The 24,306-nt window shown below is 44.4% G+C and overlaps 1 protein-coding gene across 2 annotated transcripts in view; it reads right to left on the bottom strand.

Annotated features, from left to right (window-relative positions):
* Positions 1 to 24,306, bottom strand: part of dtd1 (D-aminoacyl-tRNA deacylase 1) — a 58,166-nt gene that overhangs the window by 5,287 nt on the left and 28,573 nt on the right. For both annotated transcript variants that reach the window (XM_062979520.1, XM_003220036.4), the window contains exon 5: positions 23,781 to 23,956. In XM_062979520.1, coding sequence (XP_062835590.1) covers positions 23,801 to 23,956 — 156 coding nt within the window. In that variant the 3' untranslated portion in view covers positions 23,781 to 23,800. The remainder of the gene's footprint in view (positions 1 to 23,780; positions 23,957 to 24,306) is intronic.

The raw sequence follows: 24,306 nt of genomic DNA, 5'->3' as shown, positions 1-24,306 counted from the left end.
GAAGGAAGGAAGGAAGGAAGGAAGGAAGGAAGGAAGGAAGGAAGGAAGGAAGGAAGGAAGGAAGGAAGGAAGGAAGGAAGGAAGGAAAGAAAGAAAGAAAGAAAGAAAGAAAGAAAGAAAGAAAGAAAGAAAGAAAGAAAGAAAGAAAGAAGGAAAGAAAGAAAGAAAGAAAAGAGAGAGAGAGGCTGGAAGGATTAAGAGAGGTGGGGAGGGGTGTGAGAAGGAGTTTAAGAGACTGTGGTATACAACTTCAATTTCAGGAACTACATACATAATTGAAGCTTGTCAAGCATCAAAAAAACTGTGTGGGGACTTCATATAGTCTGCCATTATTTTTTTCACCTGACAAATAATTGTTGCAGCCCTTTTTTGCTCAAGATATAAATCTTTTTCAGTTTTCAAGTTTTAAAAGTTGGTCTCAAAGCCACCCCCATTTAATAACAATGAGCCAGGAGAAACAAAGTATGTGCTTGTGGCTGCTCAGTTTCTGCACTGAAAAAAAAACCCCAATTACCAACCTTGGATACAGAGTTCCCAAACAGCTACCACCTTAGTTTGAACTTTCCCTTTTTGGGGAAGGTTGCTGAATGAGGAGTAGCCAGTCTACTTCAAGCACACCTGGATTCTATCAGCTTTCTGGACTCCCGCCAGCCTGGCTTATGGCCTGGACATGGCACAAAATTTTGCTTGTGGATTTGGTCAACCATCTCCACCTAGAGACAGACTGGAATAAGTACAGCTTAAAAAGATGCTGTTAGTGCTTTTTATGTCCACCAAAACCTCCGTACAAATAGAATAGAATAGTTGTAATGACTGCCAATGCCTACCATTTTCACTCTCTACCAGAAGAAAAGTTTCATGCAAAGTTCTATCCTGATTCCCCTCTCTTCCACCTCTTTCAATTTGGAGCCCTCATTCCTTTTGTGGGTGGCATATTCCTGTTATTCTAACCACAGTTCCAGAATGGCCAAAGGAGTAACGTCCTCCTTCTGATAGAACTGTTGGCATTAAAACTTTTTCGCACACAGGTCAAACAAAAGAGGTCTATAATGAGCTTCTTTTCCAAACTAATGTCACTTCCCATTCCAAAAGAGTATGGCAAGTAAGTAGCCTCAAAGTGACTTTCACCTGGGCACTCCAGGGATTATTATAGTTCTCTTGAAGCCTGAGAAAAATTCTGTAAATAGTAATTTTCAAACCATGATAACTATGTCAAACAAGCCTACAAAATTATTCAAATATTCTGTTCCATCAATAATTCCATTAGCTATCTTTTATGTTTTGCTTACTTTATTAATAGAGGTTGAGTATCTCTTATCTGAAAATCCTTCAAAATCCAAAATTGACCACATGGTGGCTGAGATAGTAACACTTTTGTTTTGTGATGTTGCAATGTATTCAAGTTTTGTTTCATGCACAACATTATTAAAAATATTATGTATAAAATTACATAAAGTCTATGTGCATAAAATGCATATTAAACTGTTTAGATTTGGGTTCCATGTAAAAGATCTCTTATTATTCATATGTAAATATTCCAAAAATCTGGAGAAAATCCAAAACACTTCTGGTTCCTAGCATTTCAGAAAAGCAATATTCAGCCTGTATAGGATTATCTATGTTAGGAAAAAAAAACCTCCCATTGTTAAGAAGCTGATAAAAAGAATTTAAATGTGGCTCTCTATTGACACCTTTATATTTATTAAACTTTTATATTAAAGACAAACTACTGACAGAAATCCATTAATTCTGCCCCCCTCCCCCAGCCAGATCTGAATAAACCATAAGATTTTTAGAGGTCTACAGTCATATGAAACTATTTTTTCCTGGCTACTAATACTACAGGAATTAAACTCTTCCACAGGTGTGGATATGATGTTTGAATAACACCTATATCACAGGTGAGACTTAGTCCCAGAGATGTTGTTGGACTGCAAGTATTGACTAAGGCTGAGGGGAATTGCAATCAGGAATATTTAGCCATAAATTGCTCATACCCACCTCTAGGGCCCCTCCCACACAGCTGTATAAAATCCACATTGAACTGGATTATATGGCAGTGTGGACCCAGGTAACCCAGTTCAAAGCAGACATTGTGGATTATCTGCCTTGATATTCTGGATTATATGACTGTGTGGAAAGGCCATACATTAGCTTGAAAAAATATCCAAAGCACAAGAGTCTGAATTTCATAGTTGTCATATTTAATCCTGGTAATATTTTTCAATATCACATCACAAACTGCATACCCTCAAATTATATGTGCCATATAAATACTGAATCTCCAAGATGGAATCTGCTCTTATTTTTATGAAAATAAAAATAGATCTCAGTTTACAGATTGAAAAGATGGGTGCTGGATTTTTAAAGGTTTGTAGACTACTGATTTAATCTAGTATGCTGTTTCCAAAATAATAATAATAATAATAATAAAACTTTATTTATACCCCGCCACCATCTCCCCAATGGGGACTCGGGGCGGCTTACATGGGGCCATGCCCGGGAAAAATACAATATAACACAATATAAAAACAACATATCATAATACAATTACAACAATACAATAAAGAATCATATACAGTACAACACAAAATCCAAAGAGCAGTATAACAGGGCAGGCCGCACTGACACTCAGTTAAAACTCGGGGTGAGAAAAGGATAAGAAAAAGGATAAGAATAAAACCACAGGGAACTAGGAAAAGATAGCAGACAGTCTAGAGGATAAATAATGGGGGCGTAACAAAAGCATGTAACAGTTACTCTCCGAAAGCACATCGGAAGAGCCATGTTTTTAGATCTTTCCTAAAGTCTGAAAGAGTGGGGGCTTGCCTGATTTCAATGGGCAATGAGTTCCATAAACGGGGGGCCACAGCAGAAAAGGCCCTCTCCCTAGTTCCTACAAGGCGGGTCTGGGATAAAGGCAGTGGCGACAGGAGGGCCTCCCCTGACGATCGCAGAGATCGGGCAGGTTTATGGTAGGAGATACGGTCACGAAGGTAGGTGGGTCCCAAACCGTTTAGGGCTTTATATATGATGGTCTGCACCTTGAATTGGGATCGGAAAATGAACGGAAGCCAGTGGAGCTCCTTAAACAGGGGAGTAGATCTCTCCCTGTAATTCGCCCCAGTTATTAATCTGGCAGCCGAGCGTTGGACCAGTTGTAATTTCCGAGCCGTCTTCAAGGGAAGCCCCACGTAGAGCGCATTACAGTAGTCCAGTCTAGAGGTAACTAGGGCATGGACCACCGTGGTCAAGTCAGACTTCACGAGGTATGGTCGCAGTTGGCGCACAAGTTTGAGTTGTGCGAAAGCCCTCCCGGCCACTGCCGACACCTGCGCTTCAAGCGTCAACGCTGAATCCAGGAGGACCCCCAAACTGCGGACCTGTGATTTCAGGGGGAGTGCAACCCCATCCAGCACAGGTTGCCACCCAATACCCCGATCTGACGAGCGACTGACCAGGAGGGCCTCTGTCTTGTCAGGATTGATCCTCAGCTTGTTCCTCCTCATCCAGTCCGCCACAGCGGCCAGGCACTGGTTCAGCATCCGAGGGGCTTCCTTGGAGTTAGATGGAAATGAGTAGTGGATTTGTGTGTCATCTGCGTAGAGATGGCAACACCCTCCAAAACTCCGGATGACCTCTCCCAGTGGTTTCATGTAGATGTTAAATAGCATGGGGGATAGAATAGACCCTTGCGGGACCCCACAGGTCAATGGCCAGGGGTCCGAGCAGGTATCCCCCAGCTTCACCATCTGGGAACGGCCCTCCAGGAAGGACCGAAGCCACAGCAGAACTGTGCCACCGAGTCCCATCCCGGCGAGCCTCCCCAGAAGGATACCATGGTCGATGGTATCGAAAGCCGCTGAGATGTCCAAGAGAACCAGCAGGGTCACACTCCCCCTGTCCAGCTCCCTGCGGAGGTCATCCACCAGGGCGACCAAAGCCGTCTCGGTGCTGTGCCCAGGCCTGAAGCCAGACTGCGAGCGGTCCAGAAAATCGGTGTCATCGAGGAACTCCTGGAGCTGCGTAGCAACCACCCGCTCCAGAACCTTGCCCAGAAATGGGAGGTTGGAAATTGGCCTGTAGTTGTTACATACAGATGGGTCTAACGAGGTCTTTTTTAATAATGGTTTTACTACCGCCTGCTTAAAGCAGGATGGAACTGACCCTTGAACCAGGGAGGCATTTATAATAGCCACAAACCAATCCAACAACCCATCTTTGGCCAGCTTCACCAGCCAAGAAGGACAAGGATCCAGAGCGCAGGCGGTCGCCCTCACAGACCCAAGAATCCCCTCCACGTCATCAGGAAGAACAAGCCGGAAAGAATCCCATAAGATCGCACAGACAGGTACCTCGGTTACCTCCGCTGGGACCACAGTTAAGCTGGAGTCCAACTCACGGCGTATCTGAGCAACTTTGCCTGCAAAATGGTGCGCGAAATCGCTGCACCGAGTTGCCAAGTCATCAGGAAACCCCTGGGCCTCAGGAGGCCGCAGGAGCTCCCCAACAACTCGGAACAACTCCGATGGCCTGTTGGCTGCAGACGCTATGCGGGCAGTCGTGAAATCTTTCCTGGCTGCTCGCAGAGCCACGGAGTAAGCCTTAATAGCGGCTTTAGCCCGTGCTTGGTCGGACACGTCCTGAGATTTCCTCCAGATGCACTCTAGTCCCCTCCTCCTACGTTTCATCACAGCCAGCTCCTCGGTGAACCAAGGAGTCGACGCGATTCTACGCAGTGAGAGGGGACGTTCGGGAGCGATCGTGTCCAATGCCCTTGATAGCTCACTGTTATAGCGATCAGCCAGGACATCGACAGGATCGCCAGTCTCCAGGACAGGAAGATCCCCAAGAGACCTCAGAAGTCCATCCGGATCCATCAGTCTCCTGGGGCGGACCATCTTAATGGGTCCACCACCCCTGCGGAGGTTAGAAGGCACGGCGATACTTAAACAGATCAGATGATGGTCAGACCATGACAATGGAAGAATGTTTTGCTCTTCCACTCTGACTGTCCCACCGTCCACAATAAAAACAAGGTCCAAGGTGTGTCCTGCCTGATGTGTGGGCCCAGATATAACTTGAGACAGCCCCATGGTTGTCATGGCAACCATGAAATCCTGAGCTGCTCCTGTCAATGTGGTCTCAGCATGAATGTTAAAGTCTCCCAAAACTATCAGTTGTTGGGAGACAAGGGCCACATTGGAGACCACTTCTGCTAGCTCGGACAGAGAGACTGCTGGGTCGCGGGGTGGACGGTACACCAACAGAATCCCCAAGCTGTCTCGGGCTCCCACCCTCAGGAAAACACACTCGAACCTCGGGGATTGCGGAACGGCGCATCTGATCAGGGCGATGGACTGCCGAAAGATCACCGCAACTCCTCCTCCCCGCCCCCCAACCCTGGCCTGTTGATGCACCCCGAAACCTGGAGGACACAGCTGGGTGAGATTCACACCTCCCAGCTCATCCAGCCACGTCTCGGTGATGCATGCCAGATCCGCCTCCTCATCCAGGATCAAATCCTGGATGACAGCTGTTTTACCATTGACGGATCTGGCGTTTAGAAGCAGGACCTTAAGGTTGGGGGGTCTGTCCTGAAGACTACCACACCTAAACCTCTCCAGGGTCGCAAAAACTCTGTTGCGCTTCTCCCTGGGTTGATAGTGACCGTGCTTTCTCCTCCCCCATATCACCTCAATGGGGCCACCTCCATGAGAGCCCTCTTCCCCCTGATGGAAGAACTGGGTGGGGTTGCCAATTACCGGGACTAGTCAGCTGTCCTGGAAAGGAAAGCCTCCAAAGGTACTTGTTTTTTTAAAAAAGGAGCTTCTCTCCACTGATGGGAGAGAGGGGACAGTTGATTTGGCATCATCATGAATAGGAAGGTGACTAAGCAAGAGTGGGGTCTTGTTGTGGGCCTGGGAGGTAGAACAAGTCTGACTTAGAGTTGGGGAATCTTGAATATCAATGCTCAGCCCGATGTCGAGGGGGCGAATCAGTGCGTCTACTAGAACCCTCCTGAGAGTGATGCCCCATTGTTGCAGTTTGGGCCCACACAAAAACAATTTTTCCCTTAATATTTTATCTTCCAAGCCAATGATAAGAGATAAGGAGCGGTTCCAGGATTGATACTCTCTACAAAGCCAGACGATAGTGTTATGATTGAGCCTCATGGCTCTGTTACTGACAGACGTGGGCGTAAGACTCCTCGAGAGTCAGATACTCTCGAGGAGCGAGAAAGAAAAAGACTGCGAGACATTTTTGCAGCACCATCTGACGAAGAGTCTTTTGAGGGGTTTACGGAGAGAATGGAGGAGGGGCTGGTTAGCTCGGAGGAGGATGAGATGGATTGGACTCGGGTAAGGGAGGAATTGGGTGCCACTGGTCATGATGGGATAGAAGATGAATGGGGACCTTCAGGATTAGACCCATGGCTTAGCTGGAGGGATGGGACGGGATCCACAGCTGGGGATGCTGTGGGGCGTAGTCAGAGGTGTTCCAGCTCTGATGAGGAAAGTGATGAGGAAACGCCCGGGTTAAGGAGGACAGCTGACAGTGATGAGGATTTGTAACTGGCATAAAATGGGGCTTGGGAGCAATTGCAAATTGCGTTGGGCAAGGTAATCTGGACGAACGCTTGGGATCTGTGTGGGACGCTTTCCTGAAGACTGGTGTGTTTTCCTGTGCTGAGACGTAAGTTGTTTTGGAATTCAGGGTCAGACGGCGGGAGGAATTGTGTGGGCATTTGTTTGTGCAAACCTGTGCTTACTCTTATTAGCTTGACCTTCCGTCGTCTTCTTGACGGACGCCATCTCCTGCTTTGAAAACTCGGACTGAACTGACCACGGCTTGTCTTCCCCCTTCTTGGACTTGGAATCTACAAACGTCTGCTTCTGGCTTTGATCTACGGAAAGGAACTGGGTCTACTCTACTGCTACAACCCTTGGCTGATCTGTTCGTGTTGGAAATCCTGTCTGCTGTGTGTGTGGGAGCGACGCAAGTTACTCTAAGCACAGTGTTGGCAGCAGAGAGGAATCTGCTGCCAATTAGTTGCATTCTTTTGTATCTTTTGTTCCTCGGCTTTTGTTTTGTTTATCCCCAGGCTGAAGCAAGCAGTTTGTTTTTACCCGGATTAAACTCCGGTTTAATCCGGTTTATCTTTTGAACGTTTTTCCTTGTCCCTTTTTGTTCCTAAAGGCTAATACTGCCTGGCCCTTGTGTTTTACGGGCATTTTTGAGTTCTGTAAACCAATAAACTCTGTTATCTTGAACCTTGTGGCGTTCTGTCCTTGACAGATTGCCCAACGCCCATAAAAAGTTTATTGCAGCAATAAACCCGTCAGGAAGACGATGGAGGAGTTAAGGGCCAAATTTGACCAATTACAAACGGCTTTTACCGTCAGCCAAGCAGCTCATGCTGTGAAAGGACATGTTTTGACTCCTGAACGCTTTGACGGAACCAGGTGCAAGTTGCCAACCTTTTTGGCACAAGTGGAGCTTTATTTTTCCCAGCTCAGTGCTCATGCTTTTCCTACAGACACTAGCAAGGTGGCATTTATTTTGAGTTTGTTGACCGGTCCCGCAGGACAATGGGCCACTAATTTAATTTTGGGAAATGACCCAGTCAAGGACAATTTGAATAATTTCAAACAGTTATTAACTGACACTTTTGGGGATCCTCTCCGCACGGAGAATGCTGGGTGGGCCCTGTATCGGTTGAAACAGGGAAAGGGGACTGTTTTGGATTACTTAAATAAGTTTAACTTGTATCGCCACCAGCTGGATTGGGGGGAAAATGCATTCATGCTTTTATTTACTGCCGGGTTAAGTGATATGCTCCAGGATGAATTAGCACGCTTGGAGCCGGCTGAAAATTGGGACGCCTTAGTAGCTAAGGTGCTGCGTTTAGACGCAAGGTTCGAGGCTCGTAAACACTCGAAAGCAATGTGTGCGCCACCCATGCATATTACCAGGGCACCTGTGGTGATGGGGGAAGAGCCTATGGAGCTTGGGGTCTTTAAAAAGCTGTCTACAGAGGAAAAAAGCCGTAGGAGGCAGCTGGGGTTGTGTTTGTACTGTGGGAATGCGGGGCATTTTGCCAAAAACTGTAGTGTGAAACCTTCTCAGCTTTCGGGAAAAGGCCAGCCCTAGTGCGACGTGAGTCCAACGCACTAGGGCTCCTCAAGCAGTCAACTGAGGGGAGGAAGCATGTTTTCGTACCCATTACATTATCTGTTGGGGGAAGGGAACTTGTTTCTACTTTGGCACTGCTGGACTCAGGGGCTACGGTCTCTTATGTAGATATTGAGTTTGCTAAGAAGCATGGCATTCCTAGAGTGCGCAAGGCATGCGACGTGTGGGTGGAAGGAGCAGATGGGAGACTGCTGGAGACTGGGGTGGTTAACCATGAAACCTCAGCAGTAATGTGGGAGGTGCAGGGAGTAACGGGAACGTTTGTGTGGGATATTACGAGCTTGCCTAGATATGATGTGATCCTGGGGATGGATTGGCTAGCTGTAGTAAACCCACAAGTAGATTGGGCGACACGTAAAGTGATCTTAAAGAGGCAGGATTGTTGCACTCTGAATGTTACTCAATCTGATATGGAGGGAGTGCCTGCTGAGTATGGGGAGTTCTCTGATGTATTTTGTAAAAGAGAAGCGGACAAATTACCACCGCACAGGCCATATGATTGCGCCATCAAGTTAGCAGAAGGTGCGAAATTGCCAGCGGGAAGGCTGTATGCCTTGACTGTACCGGAAAGGCAAGCTTTGCGGGAGTTTCTAGATGAAAATTTAGCCAAGGGGTTTATTCGCCCATCTAGCTCTCCAACTGCGGCACCAGTATTCTTTGTAGCCAAAAAGACTGGGGAACTTAGGCTGGTCTGCGACTATCGGATCCTAAACAAATACACCATTCGGGATAGGTACCCGCTACCTTTAATCTCGGAACTGTTATCAAGGGTGCAAGGGGCAAAGGTCTTTACCAAGCTTGACCTGCGGGGGGCATATAACTTAATCCGTATACGGGAAGGGGATGAATGGAAGACGGCATTTAACACCTGTTTCGGATGCCACGAGTTCCGCGTCATGCCTTTCGGACTTTGCAACGCTCCCGCGGTCTTCCAGAGGTTCATGAACGATGTGTTCAGGGACCTAATTGACCAATTTTTAGTGATTTATTTGGATGATATCTTGATTTTTTCTAAGGACGAGAAAGAACATCGTCAACATGTCAAGCAGGTTCTGCACCGTCTGCGGGCTAATGGGCTTTTCGCCAAGGCTTCCAAGTGCGTCTTTCATGTGCCTGAAGTGGAGTTCCTAGGTCATGTAGTGTCAGGTAGGGAACTTAAAATGGATCCACATAAGGTCGACGCTGTCAACTCATGGCAGGAGCTAAAGACTAAGAAGGATGTACAAAGGTTCTTAGGTTTCGCTAATTACTACCGGGAGTTTATTCCGAATTTTGCAAAGCTCACGGTACCTTTGACGCAGCTCCTGCGTAAGAAACAGCCATTTGTGTGGGGGCGGGAAGCTCACGATGCGTTTCTACAACTTAAGTCTAGTTTTCAATCGGACAACATACTAACACATCCTGATGTTGACAAACCGTTCGTGGTAGAAGCGGACGCTTCTAGCTACGCGTTGGGGGCTGTATTGTCTCAGAAGGATTCCTCAGGGACCTTGCGTCCCTGTGGATTTTACTCGCGGCAACTAACACCCTTCGAGCAGAACTATACCATATGGGAGAAGGAGTTGTTGGCGATTAAGGTGGCGTTTGAGGTGTGGCGGCACTGGCTTGAAGGGGCACGGCACCAGATCGTGGTCAGATCTGATCACAAGAATTTAGAGCACTTACAAACAGCAAAGAAGTTAAACCAGCGTCAAATCCGATGGGCTTTGTTTTTCTCCAGGTTTAACTTCAAGGTGCAGTTCGTGGAGGGGAAGGCAAACTTGCGGGCCGATGCTTTATCCCGCAAGCCGGAGTTTAAGACCAATGAGCAGGTAGTATGTCAGACCATCTTGCCTACTGCCTCTCTATGTGTTGTAGACAATGAGCTCGGGTTACATGACCAGATCCTTGAGGCTCAGAGGGATGATGTGTGGACTCAGGAGCAACTGATGCTGCTATCAGCAGGTAACCGTACAATACTGCCGCATCTACAAGATCAAGACGGAGTATTGGTACGCAGGGGGCAGGTCTACGTACCAGTGGGGGCCCTCAGGTTGGAGGTGATTAGAGCCCACCATGACGAACCCATGGCTGGGCACTTTGGCAGGTTCAAGACCGTACAGCTTATCACCAGGAGCTACTGGTGGCCAAAGATGCGGCAAGACATTCTGCGCTTTTGTGACAGTTGCGCTGTTTGTCAGCAGAGTAAGACGCCTGTTGGGCGCCCTAGAGGGTTGTTGTCGTCTCTACCTGTTCCGGAGAGGCCATGGCAAATCATTTCCATGGATTTTATTTCAGATTTGCCTAAGTCTGGGGGTTATACTTGTATTTGGGTGGTGGTGGATTTATTTAGCAAACTGGCTCATTTTATTCCTTGTTCAACCATTGCGGCGGCCCCTACGTTGGCCTTACTATTTACTAAGCACATCTATCGTTTGCACGGAGCACCCGAGGTGATTATTTCAGATAGGGCTCCGCAATTTGTGTCACGCTTTTGGAAACATTTCCATGAGTGCTTAGGGACTAAGTTAAACGTTTCTTCAGCCTTTCATCCGCAGACGGATGGACAGTCGGAACGGGTTAATGGGCTCTTAGAGCAGTATTTGCGTTGTTTTTGTTTAGATCAACCCACGGCTTGGGTGAAGTGGTTACCGGTGGCGGAGTTCGCTTACAATAATGCGGTGCACACGTCTAGTCAGCATACGCCATTTGAGCTAACTTATGGTTTTCACCCACGGGGAGGTGTGGCGCCGTCGACCAATGTGGTCTCTTCGGACCCTGTATACCGCTCTTCGGAAATGGCTGCGTTGCATGATGTTGCCCGTCGCTTACTGTTGGAAGCTAAGGCAACGCAAAAGACTCAGGCTGACCGCCACAGGCAGGCAGGGGAGGAGTTGGAAGAAGGGGATTTGGTGTGGTTATCTTCCAAACATATTAAACAGGCTGGGGGAAAGTTTGCGCCGCGATATTTGGGTCCCTTTCCTATCGTTAAAAAGATTTCTTCCGTTGCGTTTCGTTTGCGTTTACCGTCTAGTTTAAAGGTCCATCCAGTCTTTCATCGTTCGCTGTTGAAACTAGATACCTCTAGTCGTTGTGGTGCTATAGCGGAGGGTATCACTGCCACTTCTCCGCCATCGGGGGAGGAGGCCTTTGTGAGAGGGGATAGTGTTATGATTGAGCCTCATGGCTCTGTTACTGACAGACGTGGGCGTAAGACTCCTCGAGAGTCAGATACTCTCGAGGAGCGAGAAAGAAAAAGACTGCGAGACATTTTTGCAGCACCATCTGACGAAGAGTCTTTTGAGGGGTTTACGGAGAGAATGGAGGAGGGGCTGGTTAGCTCGGAGGAGGATGAGATGGATTGGACTCGGGTAAGGGAGGAATTGGGTGCCACTGGTCATGATGGGATAGAAGATGAATGGGGACCTTCAGGATTAGACCCATGGCTTAGCTGGAGGGATGGGACGGGATCCACAGCTGGGGATGCTGTGGGGCGTAGTCAGAGGTGTTCCAGCTCTGATGAGGAAAGTGATGAGGAAACGCCCGGGTTAAGGAGGACAGCTGACAGTGATGAGGATTTGTAACTGGCATAAAATGGGGCTTGGGAGCAATTGCAAATTGCGTTGGGCAAGGTAATCTGGACGAACGCTTGGGATCTGTGTGGGACGCTTTCCTGAAGACTGGTGTGTTTTCCTGTGCTGAGACGTAAGTTGTTTTGGAATTCAGGGTCAGACGGCGGGAGGAATTGTGTGGGCATTTGTTTGTGCAAACCTGTGCTTACTCTTATTAGCTTGACCTTCCGTCGTCTTCTTGACGGACGCCATCTCCTGCTTTGAAAACTCGGACTGAACTGACCACGGCTTGTCTTCCCCCTTCTTGGACTTGGAATCTACAAACGTCTGCTTCTGGCTTTGATCTACGGAAAGGAACTGGGTCTACTCTACTGCTACAACCCTTGGCTGATCTGTTCGTGTTGGAAATCCTGTCTGCTGTGTGTGTGGGAGCGACGCAAGTTACTCTAAGCACAGTGTTGGCAGCAGAGAGGAATCTGCTGCCAATTAGTTGCATTCTTTTGTATCTTTTGTTCCTCGGCTTTTGTTTTGTTTATCCCCAGGCTGAAGCAAGCAGTTTGTTTTTACCCGGATTAAACTCCGGTTTAATCCGGTTTATCTTTTGAACGTTTTTCCTTGTCCCTTTTTGTTCCTAAAGGCTAATACTGCCTGGCCCTTGTGTTTTACGGGCATTTTTGAGTTCTGTAAACCAATAAACTCTGTTATCTTGAACCTTGTGGCGTTCTGTCCTTGACAGATAGTCTTGATCTTTACCTCCGACCAGCTTATGGATAAAATTTGTGCAAGGGATATCTGGACTGCTCGCTTAGAAGTCCACCTGCCTCTGTTCAATAATGAGTCTGAAACTTCCACTGCAACCTTATTTGTTTGTAAAAGATGCTGAGAATTGCAGGAAGTATCCAAAGATTGTCCGACCAATTCAGAGGGCAGCTCATTGTTCGACTTCTGCAGGACATTGTTGATTTCCTTCCCATCCACCCTCCCCAGACCCACTCCCCCAGATAAAAACCCACCCTCCTCTCCAGTCACTCCAAGGCCTGATCCGACGACTACCTTCTGCTCCTTGAGTTTAATTCCTCCCTGGCCTTCCGGAGTGCTTAATTCCTCATTCAAGTTAATAAGCCTGGTTGGTATAGTTGTTATAGTGTCTGTAGGAGAAGGATATTTCACAATCAGGGAAATTCCTTTGAAGAGATGGTCAAGTTTCGCGTTCAGTATTTCCAGCTGCTGCAAGACAGTACCGAACGATTTTCCCAACAGATCACATAAGTGCGAGAGTTCATTGTTGCCCGGAGTTTCCTTCCAACTCATTTCTTATTACCTTCTAAAAAAAATTAAAAAAAAACAAAAAAAAAAACAAAAAACAAAAAAAAACAAAAAAAAAAACAAAAACAAAAAAAAAACCTTCCTATAGTATACCACTCTAATCTTTCAAAATTAGCACCTCAATCCTGTTGTCTCTTTCTATCAAAGCTTTCACTCAACAGTACATACACCAACATACACAAACCATCAATTCACATTCTAAACCATCAATTACCAATCAGTAAACTCACGGTACTCTCAAATCCTATGTGAATACTTCTTATGACATTAATACCAGGTTAAGAACCCGCTACCTATCACGGTCAATACTGTTTCCCTGAGTAAAGATAAAAACTTTCTCACTCCCGACTCTGTATAACACACATACACAAACACACACACACAAAGGAGGGAAAAAAAAAGAAGAAGAGTCCAGAAGCAGGAGTTTTTAAGGGCTTCCTCCACTCTCTTCCTTTCCTCCTTACTCCAGAGTAGCAGGGCCAGAGGTGGGTCAGCAGGACTCCCTTCTCCTGTGCTGGCAGGCAGCAGATGGAAACAGCAAGAAGAGTCCAGAAGCAGGAGTTTTTAAGGGCTTCCTCCACTCTCTTCCTTTCCTCCTTACTCCAGAGTAGCAGGGCCAGAGGTGGGTCAGCAGGACTCCCTTCTCCTGTGCTGGCAGGCAGCAGATGGAAACAGCAAGAAGAGTCCAGAAGCAGGAGTTTTTAAGGGCTTCCTCCACTCTCTTCCTTTCCTCCTTACTCCAGAGTAGCAGGGCCAGAGGTGGGTCAGCAGGACTCCCTTCTCCTGTGCTGGCAGGCAGCAGATGGAAACAGCAAGAAGAGTCCAGAAGCAGGAGTTTTTAAGGGCTTCCTCCACTCTCTTCCTTTCCTCCTTACTCCAGAGTAGCAGGGCCAGAGGTGGGTCAACAGGACTCCCTTCTCCTGTGCTGGCAGGCAGCAGATGGAAACAGCAAGAAGAGTCCAGAAGCAGGAGTTTTTAAGGGCTTCCTCCACTCTCTTCCTTTCCTCCTTACTCCAGAGTAGCAGGGCCAGAGGTGGGTCAACAGGACTCCCTTCTCCTGTGCTGGCAGGCAGCAGATGGAAACAGCAGAAAGAGTCCAGAAGCAGGAGTTTTTAAGGGCTTCCTCCACTCTCTTCCTTTCCTCCTTACTCCAGAGTAGCAGGGCCAGAGGTGGGTCAGCAGGACTCCCTTCTCCTGTGCTGGCAGGCAGCAGATGGAAACAGCAAGAAGAGTCCAGAAGCAGGAGTTTTTAAGGGCTTCCTCCACTCTCTTCCTTTCCTCCTTACTCCAGAGTAGCAGGGCCAGAGGTGGGTCAGCAGGACTCCCTTCTCCTGTGCTGGCAGGCAGCAGATGGAAACAGCAAGAAGAGTCCAGAAGCAGGAGTTTTTAAGGGCTTCCTCCACTCTCTTCCTTTCCTCCTTACTCCAGAGTAGCAGGGCCAGAGGTGGGTCAGCAGGACTCCCTTCTCCTGTGCTGGCAGGCAGCAGATGGAAACAGCAAGAAGAGTCCAGAAGCAGGAGTTTTTAAGGGCTTCCTCCACTCTCTTCCTTTCCTCCTTACTCCAGAGTAGCAGGGCCAGAGGTGGGTCAACAGGACTCCCTTCTCCTGTGCTGGCAGGCAGCAGATGGAAACAGCAAGAAGAGTCCAGAAGCAGGAGTTTTTAAGGGCTTCCTCCACTCTCTTCCTTTCCTCCTTACTCCAGAGTAGCAGGGCCAGAGGTGGGTCAGCAGGACTCCCTTCTCCTGTGCTGGCAGGCAGCAGATGGAAACAGCAAGAAGAGTCCAGAAGCAGGAGTTTTTAAGGGCTTCCTCCACTCTCTTCCTTTCCTCCTTACTCCAGAGTAGCAGGGCCAGAGGTGGGTCAACAGGACTCCCTTCTCCTGTGCTGGCAGGCAGCAGATGGAAACAGCAGGAAGAGTCCAGAAGCAGGAGTTTTTAAGGGCTTCCTCCACTCTCTTCCTTTCCTCCTTACTCCAGAGTAGCAGGGCCAGAGGTGGGTCAGCAGGACTCCCTTCTCCTGTGCTGGCAGGCAGCAGATGGAAACAGCAAGAAGAGTCCAGAAGCAGGAGTTTTTAAGGGCTTCCTCCACTCTCTTCCTTTCCTCCTTACTCCAGAGTAGCAGGGCCAGAGGTGGGTCAGCAGGACTCCCTTCTCCTGTGCTGGCAGGCAGCAGATGGAAACAGCCAAAAGTAGACAAGTACGCACTTCCAGTTGGCTGTTTCTCAACAGGGGTTCAGAACAGGATGACTCTATTTAGTTATCAAAGTCAAAACATAGATACTAATAAATCCATCATACAGTAATCTGTGTCACCATTTTTAAAAGTCATCAAAGTGAGTGGCTATTGCTATATTCTGTAGCAACAAAATCCATAAACCAATACCTTCTATGACAGTGGTTCTTAACCTGTGGCTCCCCAGGTGTTTTGGCCTACAACTCCCACAAATCCCAGCCAGTTTACCAGCTGTTAAGATTTCTGGGAGTTGAAGGCCAAAACATCTGGGGACCCACAAGTTGAGAACCACTGTTCTATGAAGTATTTTATTTTGTTTATCTTGAATCTTATGCTGAAGGAGCTATTGAACCGGCACTACAATGAATGGCCTAGCTAATCACAGCTGCACTTTGAATTCCTGACTGTAGAAGGACAAACGGGATTTACGTAGAGGTATTAGTGATATTTATAAATGTCATCAATTTCACCTCTGCCACTCGTAAAATCTATTGTAATTAACACTTTAAGATGGGCATACTGTACATTAATTTCAACATAGTATTATTTACTTTGGCCTCTGAGTGCTTTCCATTCAACATTTTCAGTAACATTCTCTCCTTTCCAACATTACAAAATGAGTACCTTCTTTTCCTCATCCTCCTTGTTTCAAATCTTAGGGTCTCACTAATGATAGCTTAAAATAAATTCTCTGGATTCATTAAACTTCCATTGCCCAGCATGACAGGTTTTAAGGCCTCCTAGTCAGGAGGTGAGAAAGCCAAAGCAATTTGCAAAATGAACACATGGAAAACAGCTGGACTGAATGGCTTCCCTACAGATTTTTATGAAACCATCACTGAACTCCATTACAAAGATTGTGCAAAACATTCAGTGAGTCATTTCAAGAGGGCAGCCTCACCCCTGAAATAACCAAAAATAGTCTCAGGCCACACAGCAAAGTCAGAAGGAAGGGCCTGTCAGGTTGCTCCATCATGCGGACAAATCACTATTCTGCCCACAAGAATGTTAATTTCTTCCTAGGTTAAAAAATGGATTCAGCATTCCAATAGGACAATTAGCTGGCAGCTCAAGTTCACAACTATTGTAATGCATATATTACTGATTAAGAGCTAGGGGGTAAATTCTGCTTTAGACCTCATGCTATGATATATATTCATGCATAAGATGACCTCATATACACATTCGAGGTTAGGCTTTGAGGCCAAAATAATGAATATGACCATGGATAAGATGAAGGTCATTCTGTGGAGAACAAAAATTACTAATGCCGCCTCAGGGGACCAGCTTCCTCTGGCTGCTGCTACCATTTCCCTTGGTTCGGCAGTCAAAAAGGCCATAAGCAGAGCCATGGTGGGGAGAGTAGAAAGGGGTTTGTACTTCTTTTAGGTTCTCCTGGGACAGACTAGGCTCTTGTCTTTTGTCATTCTACTCAGAAAAGAGGATGTTTCCTTTTTTGATAAGAGTAAAGATACCGTACTCATGGTGGCCTGTGGATAAGTTAAATCCAGTGATTTGGAGTTGCTCTTTTGATTAAAAATTCTAGATGAATACATGACTATATCGAGTATTTATATTAAAGGGGAAAACATAGAGAAGCAGCAGACTAGCATTTTTACCACTGAATACAACATATTTCATATGCACTGTGGCTTGGTTTAGATAACCCTGCCATAAAAATGAGAATCTACATGTGCTTTTTCTTCTCTTTCATATGTGGCTTCCCTGCTTAGTTACAAAGGGCTATGATATCTGACTAAGAAACTATGAAAGAGATTGGGATGTTATAATGCAAAAATAATGACTTCCCATCATTTATCATAATAGTGAAGAATTCCTTTTCAATTTCATGGTCACCGCAAATAAAAACTTTAAGACTGGAAGAGAATGGTGCAAAACTTGAAAAATTCCAATACAAATGCCTTTAAAAATACACTTCAAAAGATAACTAGAAAGTGTTACTTATTTCCTCACTTTCTGGATCATCCAGCCGTCTCAAGAACAAGACAAAATGCGTATCTAAATAAATCGTATTTGCTAAACTCAATGTTCAAGGCATGCTAATTTATGAGTGTTTAGAGTGGTTAAGGATAAAAAAAGGAATGGCACAGAGGAAGAAATGTGATAAAAGGCTCTGCAAAAATATGATGTTGATGAAAAAGCAAAAAAGGGGTTTAAGCATAGACGAGGAAGTGAAAGGTAAACTATTAAAATGAATGAAAGGTTCAAGAAGATGTGGAAACTGATGGGCAGACAAGGGCTTAAGTGAAGGGATTTCAGATTTTGGAATGCCTGTATTATTATTATTATTATTATTATTATTATTATTATTATTATTATTATTATTATTATTATTTTATTGTATGACACAGAAAACAAGATAGACATGCTGGATTTCATATCACAAAATCACAAGTCGAACACTTCCCAAGTGTCTAGGACTGTGTGATGTATTTTCGGGTGATGCGTGCAGATCCCAGTAGGGTGGCCTTTTGCAGTTGATAGATTGTAATGTTGTCAATGTCTATTGTTTCCAAATGCCGGCTGAGATCTTTTGGCACAGCACCCAGTGTGCCCATCACCACCGGGACCAACTGCACTGGTTTCTGCCAGAATCTTTGAAGTACAGTCTTGAGGTCCTGATAGCGGCTGAGTTTTTCCTGTTGTTTTTTGTCAACGCGACTGTCACCTGGGATAGCGACATCAATGATCCAAACCTTCTTCTTCTCCACAACTGTGATGTCTGGTGTGTTGTGTTCCAGAACTTTGTCAGTCTAGATTCGGAAGTCCCACAGTATCTTTGTGTGTTCATTTTCCACGACCTTTGCAGGTTTGTGATCCCACCAGTTCTTTACTGCAGGGAGGTGGTACTTGAGACATAAGTTCCAATGAATCATTTGGGCCACATAGTTGTGCCTCTGTTTGTAGTCAGTCTGTGCAATTTTCTTACAGCAGCTGAGGATATGATCAATGGTTTCGTCGGTTTCCTTGCACAGTCTGCATTTTGGGTCATCGGCTGATTTTTCAATCTTGGCCTTAATTGCATTTGTTCTGATGGCTTGCTCCTGGGCTGCAAGGACCAGGCCTTCTGCCACTTTCTTCAGGGTCCCATTCATGAGTCATAGCCAGGTCTTCTCCTTATCAGCTTTTCCTTCAATTTTGTCAAGGAACTTTCCATGCAATGTTTTGTTGTGCCAGCTGTCAGCTCTAGTTTGTAGTGCGGTTTTCTTGTACTGGTTTTTTGTCTGCTGTGCTTTGAGGAGTTTCTGATTTTTGATTTCAATCAAAGCAGGTTCTTCACTTTGCTTTACATATTCTGCCAGGGCATGTTCTTCTTCTTTGACTGCTTGTTTTACTTGTAAGAGTCCTCTGCCCCCTGATCTTCTAGGCAGATATAGCCAGTCAACATCACTGCGAGGGTGCAGTGAATGATGAATGGTCATGAGTTTTCTTGTTTTTCTGTCCAAATCGTCCATTTCCGCCTGTGTCCAATTTATAATGCCAGCAGTATATCTTATGACAGGTATGGCCCAGGTGTTTATGGCCTTGATGGTGTTGCCTCCATTGAGCTTGCTTTTGAGAATTTTTCTGACCCTTTGTGTGTATTCTTTGCTGACCACAGTTTTCACATGTTCATGCTTGATGTTGTCCAGCTGTAATATGCCCAGATATTTATAGGCCTCTGGCTGGTGACACTTTATTGTTTGGCCATTAGGCATATTTATGCCCTCACTTTCAATGATTTTTCCCTTCTTCAATGCCACTGTCGAACATTTGTCCAAACCAAACTCCATGCTGATATCAGTGCTAAAAATTCGGACAGTGTTGGTCAGAGACTGGATTTCAGTTTCCGTTTTCCCATATAGCTTCAAGTCATCCATGTACATCAGATGTGAAATTTTGTGAGAATTCTTAGATGTTTGATAGCCAAGATTTGTTTTTTGTAAGATTGTTGACAGAGGGATCATGGCAATAATGAAAAGCAGAGGGGACAATGAATCTCCCTGGAAAATTTCTCTTCTGATGTTGACAAGTCCATAGCTTTCATTTCCAACAAACAGTTCAGTTTTCCAGTGCTCCATCATGTTTTCAATGAAGCTGCCAACATTTTTACAAATCCCGATGGCGTCCAGGCACTTGATGATCCAGCTGTGTGGGAGCGAGTCAAAGGCCTTTTTGTAGTCAATCCACATCATATGAAGATTAGCTTTTTGGCTCTTACAGTTCTCCAGAATCATTTTGTCAATCAATAACTGGTCTTTTGTGCCCCTGCTTTTCCGTTTGTTTCCTTTCTGTTCATCTGGCAAGATGTTTTTTTCTTCAAGATAGTCTTGAATTCTGTCAGCTATGATGCCAGTCAGTAGTTTAAACATAGTGGGCAGACACGTTATTGGCCTGTAGTTTCCTGGTGCTGCTCCTTTTGCTGGATCCTTTTGTATCAGGTACGTTCTTCCAGTTGTTAGCCATTCACTGATACTTCCTTTCTGCAGCATCTCATTGAATTGTTGGGCCATTTTCCATGTAAACTAATCAGATGTTTGAGCCAAAATCAATGAAGTTGATACTACCAGGCGATGTCCAGTTCTTGACTTTTTGCACTCGTTTGTTGATTATTTCAGTTGTTATTTCCATCTGTTCCATTTTGTTCTGTGAGAATTTTCCTTCAAACTCCTTTATTCACCCAGCATTTTTGTTGTAGTTCTTATTATTTCCCCAAAGTTCTTTCCAGAACTTTGTTGTTGCAGTTTTCTCTGGCTTTATGGTTACTGTGTCTGTTGTTTGGTTCAGACTCTGGTAGAACCGTCTTTGGTCTGATTGAAACAGTTGATTTTGTCTGTACTGGATGATTCTGGCTTCATATCTTTCAATTTTTCTGGCTGTTGCTGTAATTTGTTCTTTCACAATCCAAAGCTTCTTCAATTTTTCTGGTGTTCAGCCAGTACTTTCGGATCAGGTATTGCTTGATTTTGTCATTCTTCAGTTTCTTCTCTTTCATATTTTTCAGGTTACTTGCATCTGATTTAAGCTTTTTGATTTTCAACTCTAGCCTGACCTTCCACTTTGGTTTTCCAGTCGATTTTCTTTGGGGCTGCCTTGGTTGTAGGAGCCCAATCTCTTCTGTTACTATCACTGCTGCACTGTAGGCATACTGGTTTGTTTGTTCAATTGATGTTATTTGGACAGTGGAGAGTACTGTATTCACATCTTTCATGAGAGGCGCCAGGTGTCTCTTGGGCACTGTTTTTAGAGTTGGGAGCCGCTTTCTTATTGCATTTGCTGCAGCATGAGCCATGATCTTATTCTTGAGCTCTTGTTGCCTTGCTGTCAAGGTTCCTGGGGGTTCAACAGGTGTTTCAAGTGCTGGTTCTTCAAATTCTTGCAAAAGCTCCACACTTTCTTCTGGTTCAATCTGTTCCACCATTCCAAGTGTTGCTGGAGTCTCTGCTGCTGTCTGTGCTGTGGTCTGATGGTAATTTACTTTGCAAATTTTCTGGATTTCTTCGAGTTCAACTTCACTGAACACTGTTTCTGATTATGAATCTTCGTTGGTCAGTCAGTCGGGGTTCTGTTATCTGTGAGTCAGGGTACTCTTGTTTCCACAGTTGATGCATCCTTTTTTGGTAGCCACGCCTTTGAGGATCAGATTTGTAGTAGCATTTCATAATTGTGCGGTTTTCTGGCATTGTATATTTTTGCTGCTTCTGTGATTGTTCATTTGTATTTTCATTCCGTAGCTCACTTGTCGATAGATATCCAGAATCAGCAGGATCCACCACTGTCCTTTTTATCCTGGGCGACGACCGAGCCAGTATAGACTTCATTTTGGTTTGATTCTCCATAATGCTAATAGGTTAGGTGCACTTGGTTCCACTCCTCAGCTGAGCCTCTCTGGCTTGGTTGGACCTGCCGCTAGTTACACTACCACCAGCACAGCCCTCAGTCATCATTGTAGTGGTTAAGGCCCCCCCCCACCAATATTATTATTATTATTATTATTATTATTATTATTATTATTATTATTATTATTCTTACATAATGAGGTATCTTGGAGATAAGACTCAAGTCTAAGCATGACATTTATGTTTTATATATGCCTCACACACATAACCTGAAGGTAATTTTATGTACAATATGCACAACATTTGTGAACACTAAGCCATCAGAAAGAAAAGGCATCACTATCTTAGCCAACAATGTGGACAATTTTAGATTTTGGATTCCAAAATTTTGGATAAGCAATGCTCAACCTGTATCAGCAATGTGTAGGAAAAATGAGCAAAGATATACTAAAGCGACCGAAAGAAAAGAGATGGGATAAGGGCACAATGGTATGAAGAACTGACCACATTGCATATGGCTGATTTTAGTTTTATGTGGACTGTCTGCCCCTACCTCTAGCCCACACATATAAATGTTTTAATGTTGCAAAGCAACAGTTACACACTCTAGTTTTTTAAAGACATTCAGCATATCTGTTCTATATTACTCTGACAATGTTGTTTTGCTTGCAAATGTAAGAAGCTCTTTTGTGGGTCAGAGGAAGACTCATTTAGTCAGGCATTGTGATGTAATGTGGTGACCACATGTTCTAAATGGAAACGAGGAATCCAGAAAATTACAAAAAAAATGGCAACATGGTTTTTCCATATGAAAGCAGACTGACTGGCAAAAGAAGATAGGCAAGGAATGGTGGAAAATGGTGACATATCTGAGAAGTAACTGGGGGAGATAGGAAAGAAAAAGAGTAAGCAGCGTAAGGGACTGTTTTATATTTACTGGGAATGAAAGCAGATGACAGTATAGCAGAGATTTGTAATCAGGAACTGTATACGAATATGTTACATTAAAGAACCTGAAGACTGCCCTGCTATTATACATCATTATTATATTTCTGTGTAGAAATGGAGGTTAAGAATTGTATGTAATATGACCTCCTTATCCACAGATTTGACAACTTCACATTTTAAAAAACACTCCTCCTGGAAGTGTTTGTGGGCCTCTCTAGATGCTCTAGAACAGTGGTTTTCAACCTTCTTAATGCTGCGACCCCTTAATACAGTTCCTCATGTTGTGGTGACCCCTAACCATAACATTATTTTCATTGCTACTTCATAACTGTAATTTTGCTACTGTTATGAATTGTAATGTAAATATCTGATATGCAGGATGTACTTTCATTCACTGGACCAAATTTGGCACAAATATCCAATACAAGCAAATTTGAATTCTGGTGGGGTTGGGTGGGGAGGGGGAATGATTTTGTCATTTGGGAATTATGGTTGCTGGGATTTACAGTTCACCTACAATCAAAGAGCACCTTGAACCCCACCAATGATAGAATTGGGCTAAACTTCCCACACAAAACCCCCATGACCAACAGAAAATACTGGTCTTTGGCAACCCCTCTGAAACCCCACTGCACCCCCCAAGGGTCTCGACCACCAGGTTCAAAAACACTGCTAAAGAACATTCTGGCCCAAATATAGTCAAAACATTAGCTTCGCTATTATCCAGTTTCAGTTATCTTTGGGTATGTGTATCTTGGAATACACATTGTGTTGTGAGTTGGGGGCGCAGTACTGGACTTATACTAATATATTATCTGCATAACAGTATTTGTTTTTATCAGATAATTTCCGCTCATTACTCATTAGAATATGTGTATGTATCTCAACCATCTAAACTTACTCAATACTTCTTATATGCAATAGAGTCTTACTTATCCAACACTCGCTTATCCAACGTTCTGGATTATCCAATGCATTTTTGTAGTCGATGTTTTCAATAAATTGTGATATTTTGGTGCTAAATTCATAAATACAGTAATTACTACATAACATTTCGTATTGAACTACTTTTTCTGTAAAATGTGTTGTATAACATGATGTTTGGGTGCTTAATTTGTAAAATCATGTTTAATAGGCTTTTCCTTAATCTCTCCTTATTATCCAACATATTTGCTTATCCAACGTTCTGCCGGCCCGTTTATGTTGGATAAGTGAGACTCTACTGTACTTATATTTTTATATTCTTATATTTGAGCCACAAGAAGAGGAAGGTAAGAAATAATTGTAATAACAACAACTGCAACAGCAACAACAACAACAACAAGCAGAGAAATGTGAGAATCCTATTGGCAATGTTCTCTCAAAGGAAAAAGTTTGAACGTGGTTGCCCAGTGGTGGAAAAAGATTCAGTGGCTTTTCCTGCAGGGAAACTGAGTAAATTGTAAGATTAGTAATTACAGTGTCAAATCAAGACTATCTCTGAGCTCAGCAATTTTCAAATTCTAAATGGTCCATCAGTCGCCTAATCCATCTGCTTGCCTTCCCTGGTTTAGACAAGTCAATTAACATACAGATAACCATTGTACAGAAGACAGTACAAATTGTGGATTTGCGAATTTAATTTCATCTTGTACTGAAATATGACCAGATTGTGTCCTAGCTATGAACTAGAAAGAAAAGTCCATACCTGATCTTGCTTTTCATAAGCTAAGGCTCCCTTTCTGAAGAAACATCTCCTTCAGCCCCACTGCTTGCACTGGGGTCATTTTTACTTCTAGGAACATTCCTTTCTCTACTTGATTCAGAGGGCACCTTCATTCTGGTCTTCTCTTTTCTCTGTTGCTGTTTCTCAAGTTTTGCCAACTGTTGCAAAGAAGAAGAAAAAGGAGAGTTCTGTAAATACACATAAAGACAGAAGCATAATAACAACACTAAGGTCTCGTACAGCAATACACAAAGCATCTAGTCTTTATACTAATGATTGGTGATTATACTGATAGATGTCTATATATCTTAGGAAGCTTGTATACCAATTTTCAACTACAAATCATATGTAGCTATCCCATTTTGATGCATTTTACAGTAAATTATAGTTTTGCATTCATCTTAAGGGAAATGCCTTAAAATCGCTTGTGGTACTAGGCATAAAAATAATAACAATAATAGCAATGGGAAACAACAGTAATGATAATATAAGAAAGAAATTAAGACCA

The sequence above is a fragment of the Anolis carolinensis genome, chromosome 4 (assembly GCF_035594765.1).
Source record: "Anolis carolinensis isolate JA03-04 chromosome 4, rAnoCar3.1.pri, whole genome shotgun sequence".
In the NCBI taxonomy this organism is placed as follows: Eukaryota; Metazoa; Chordata; class Lepidosauria; order Squamata; family Dactyloidae; genus Anolis; species Anolis carolinensis.
Note: the sequence above shows the minus strand (reverse complement) of the source record. Positions and strands in the feature narration are given on the sequence as shown.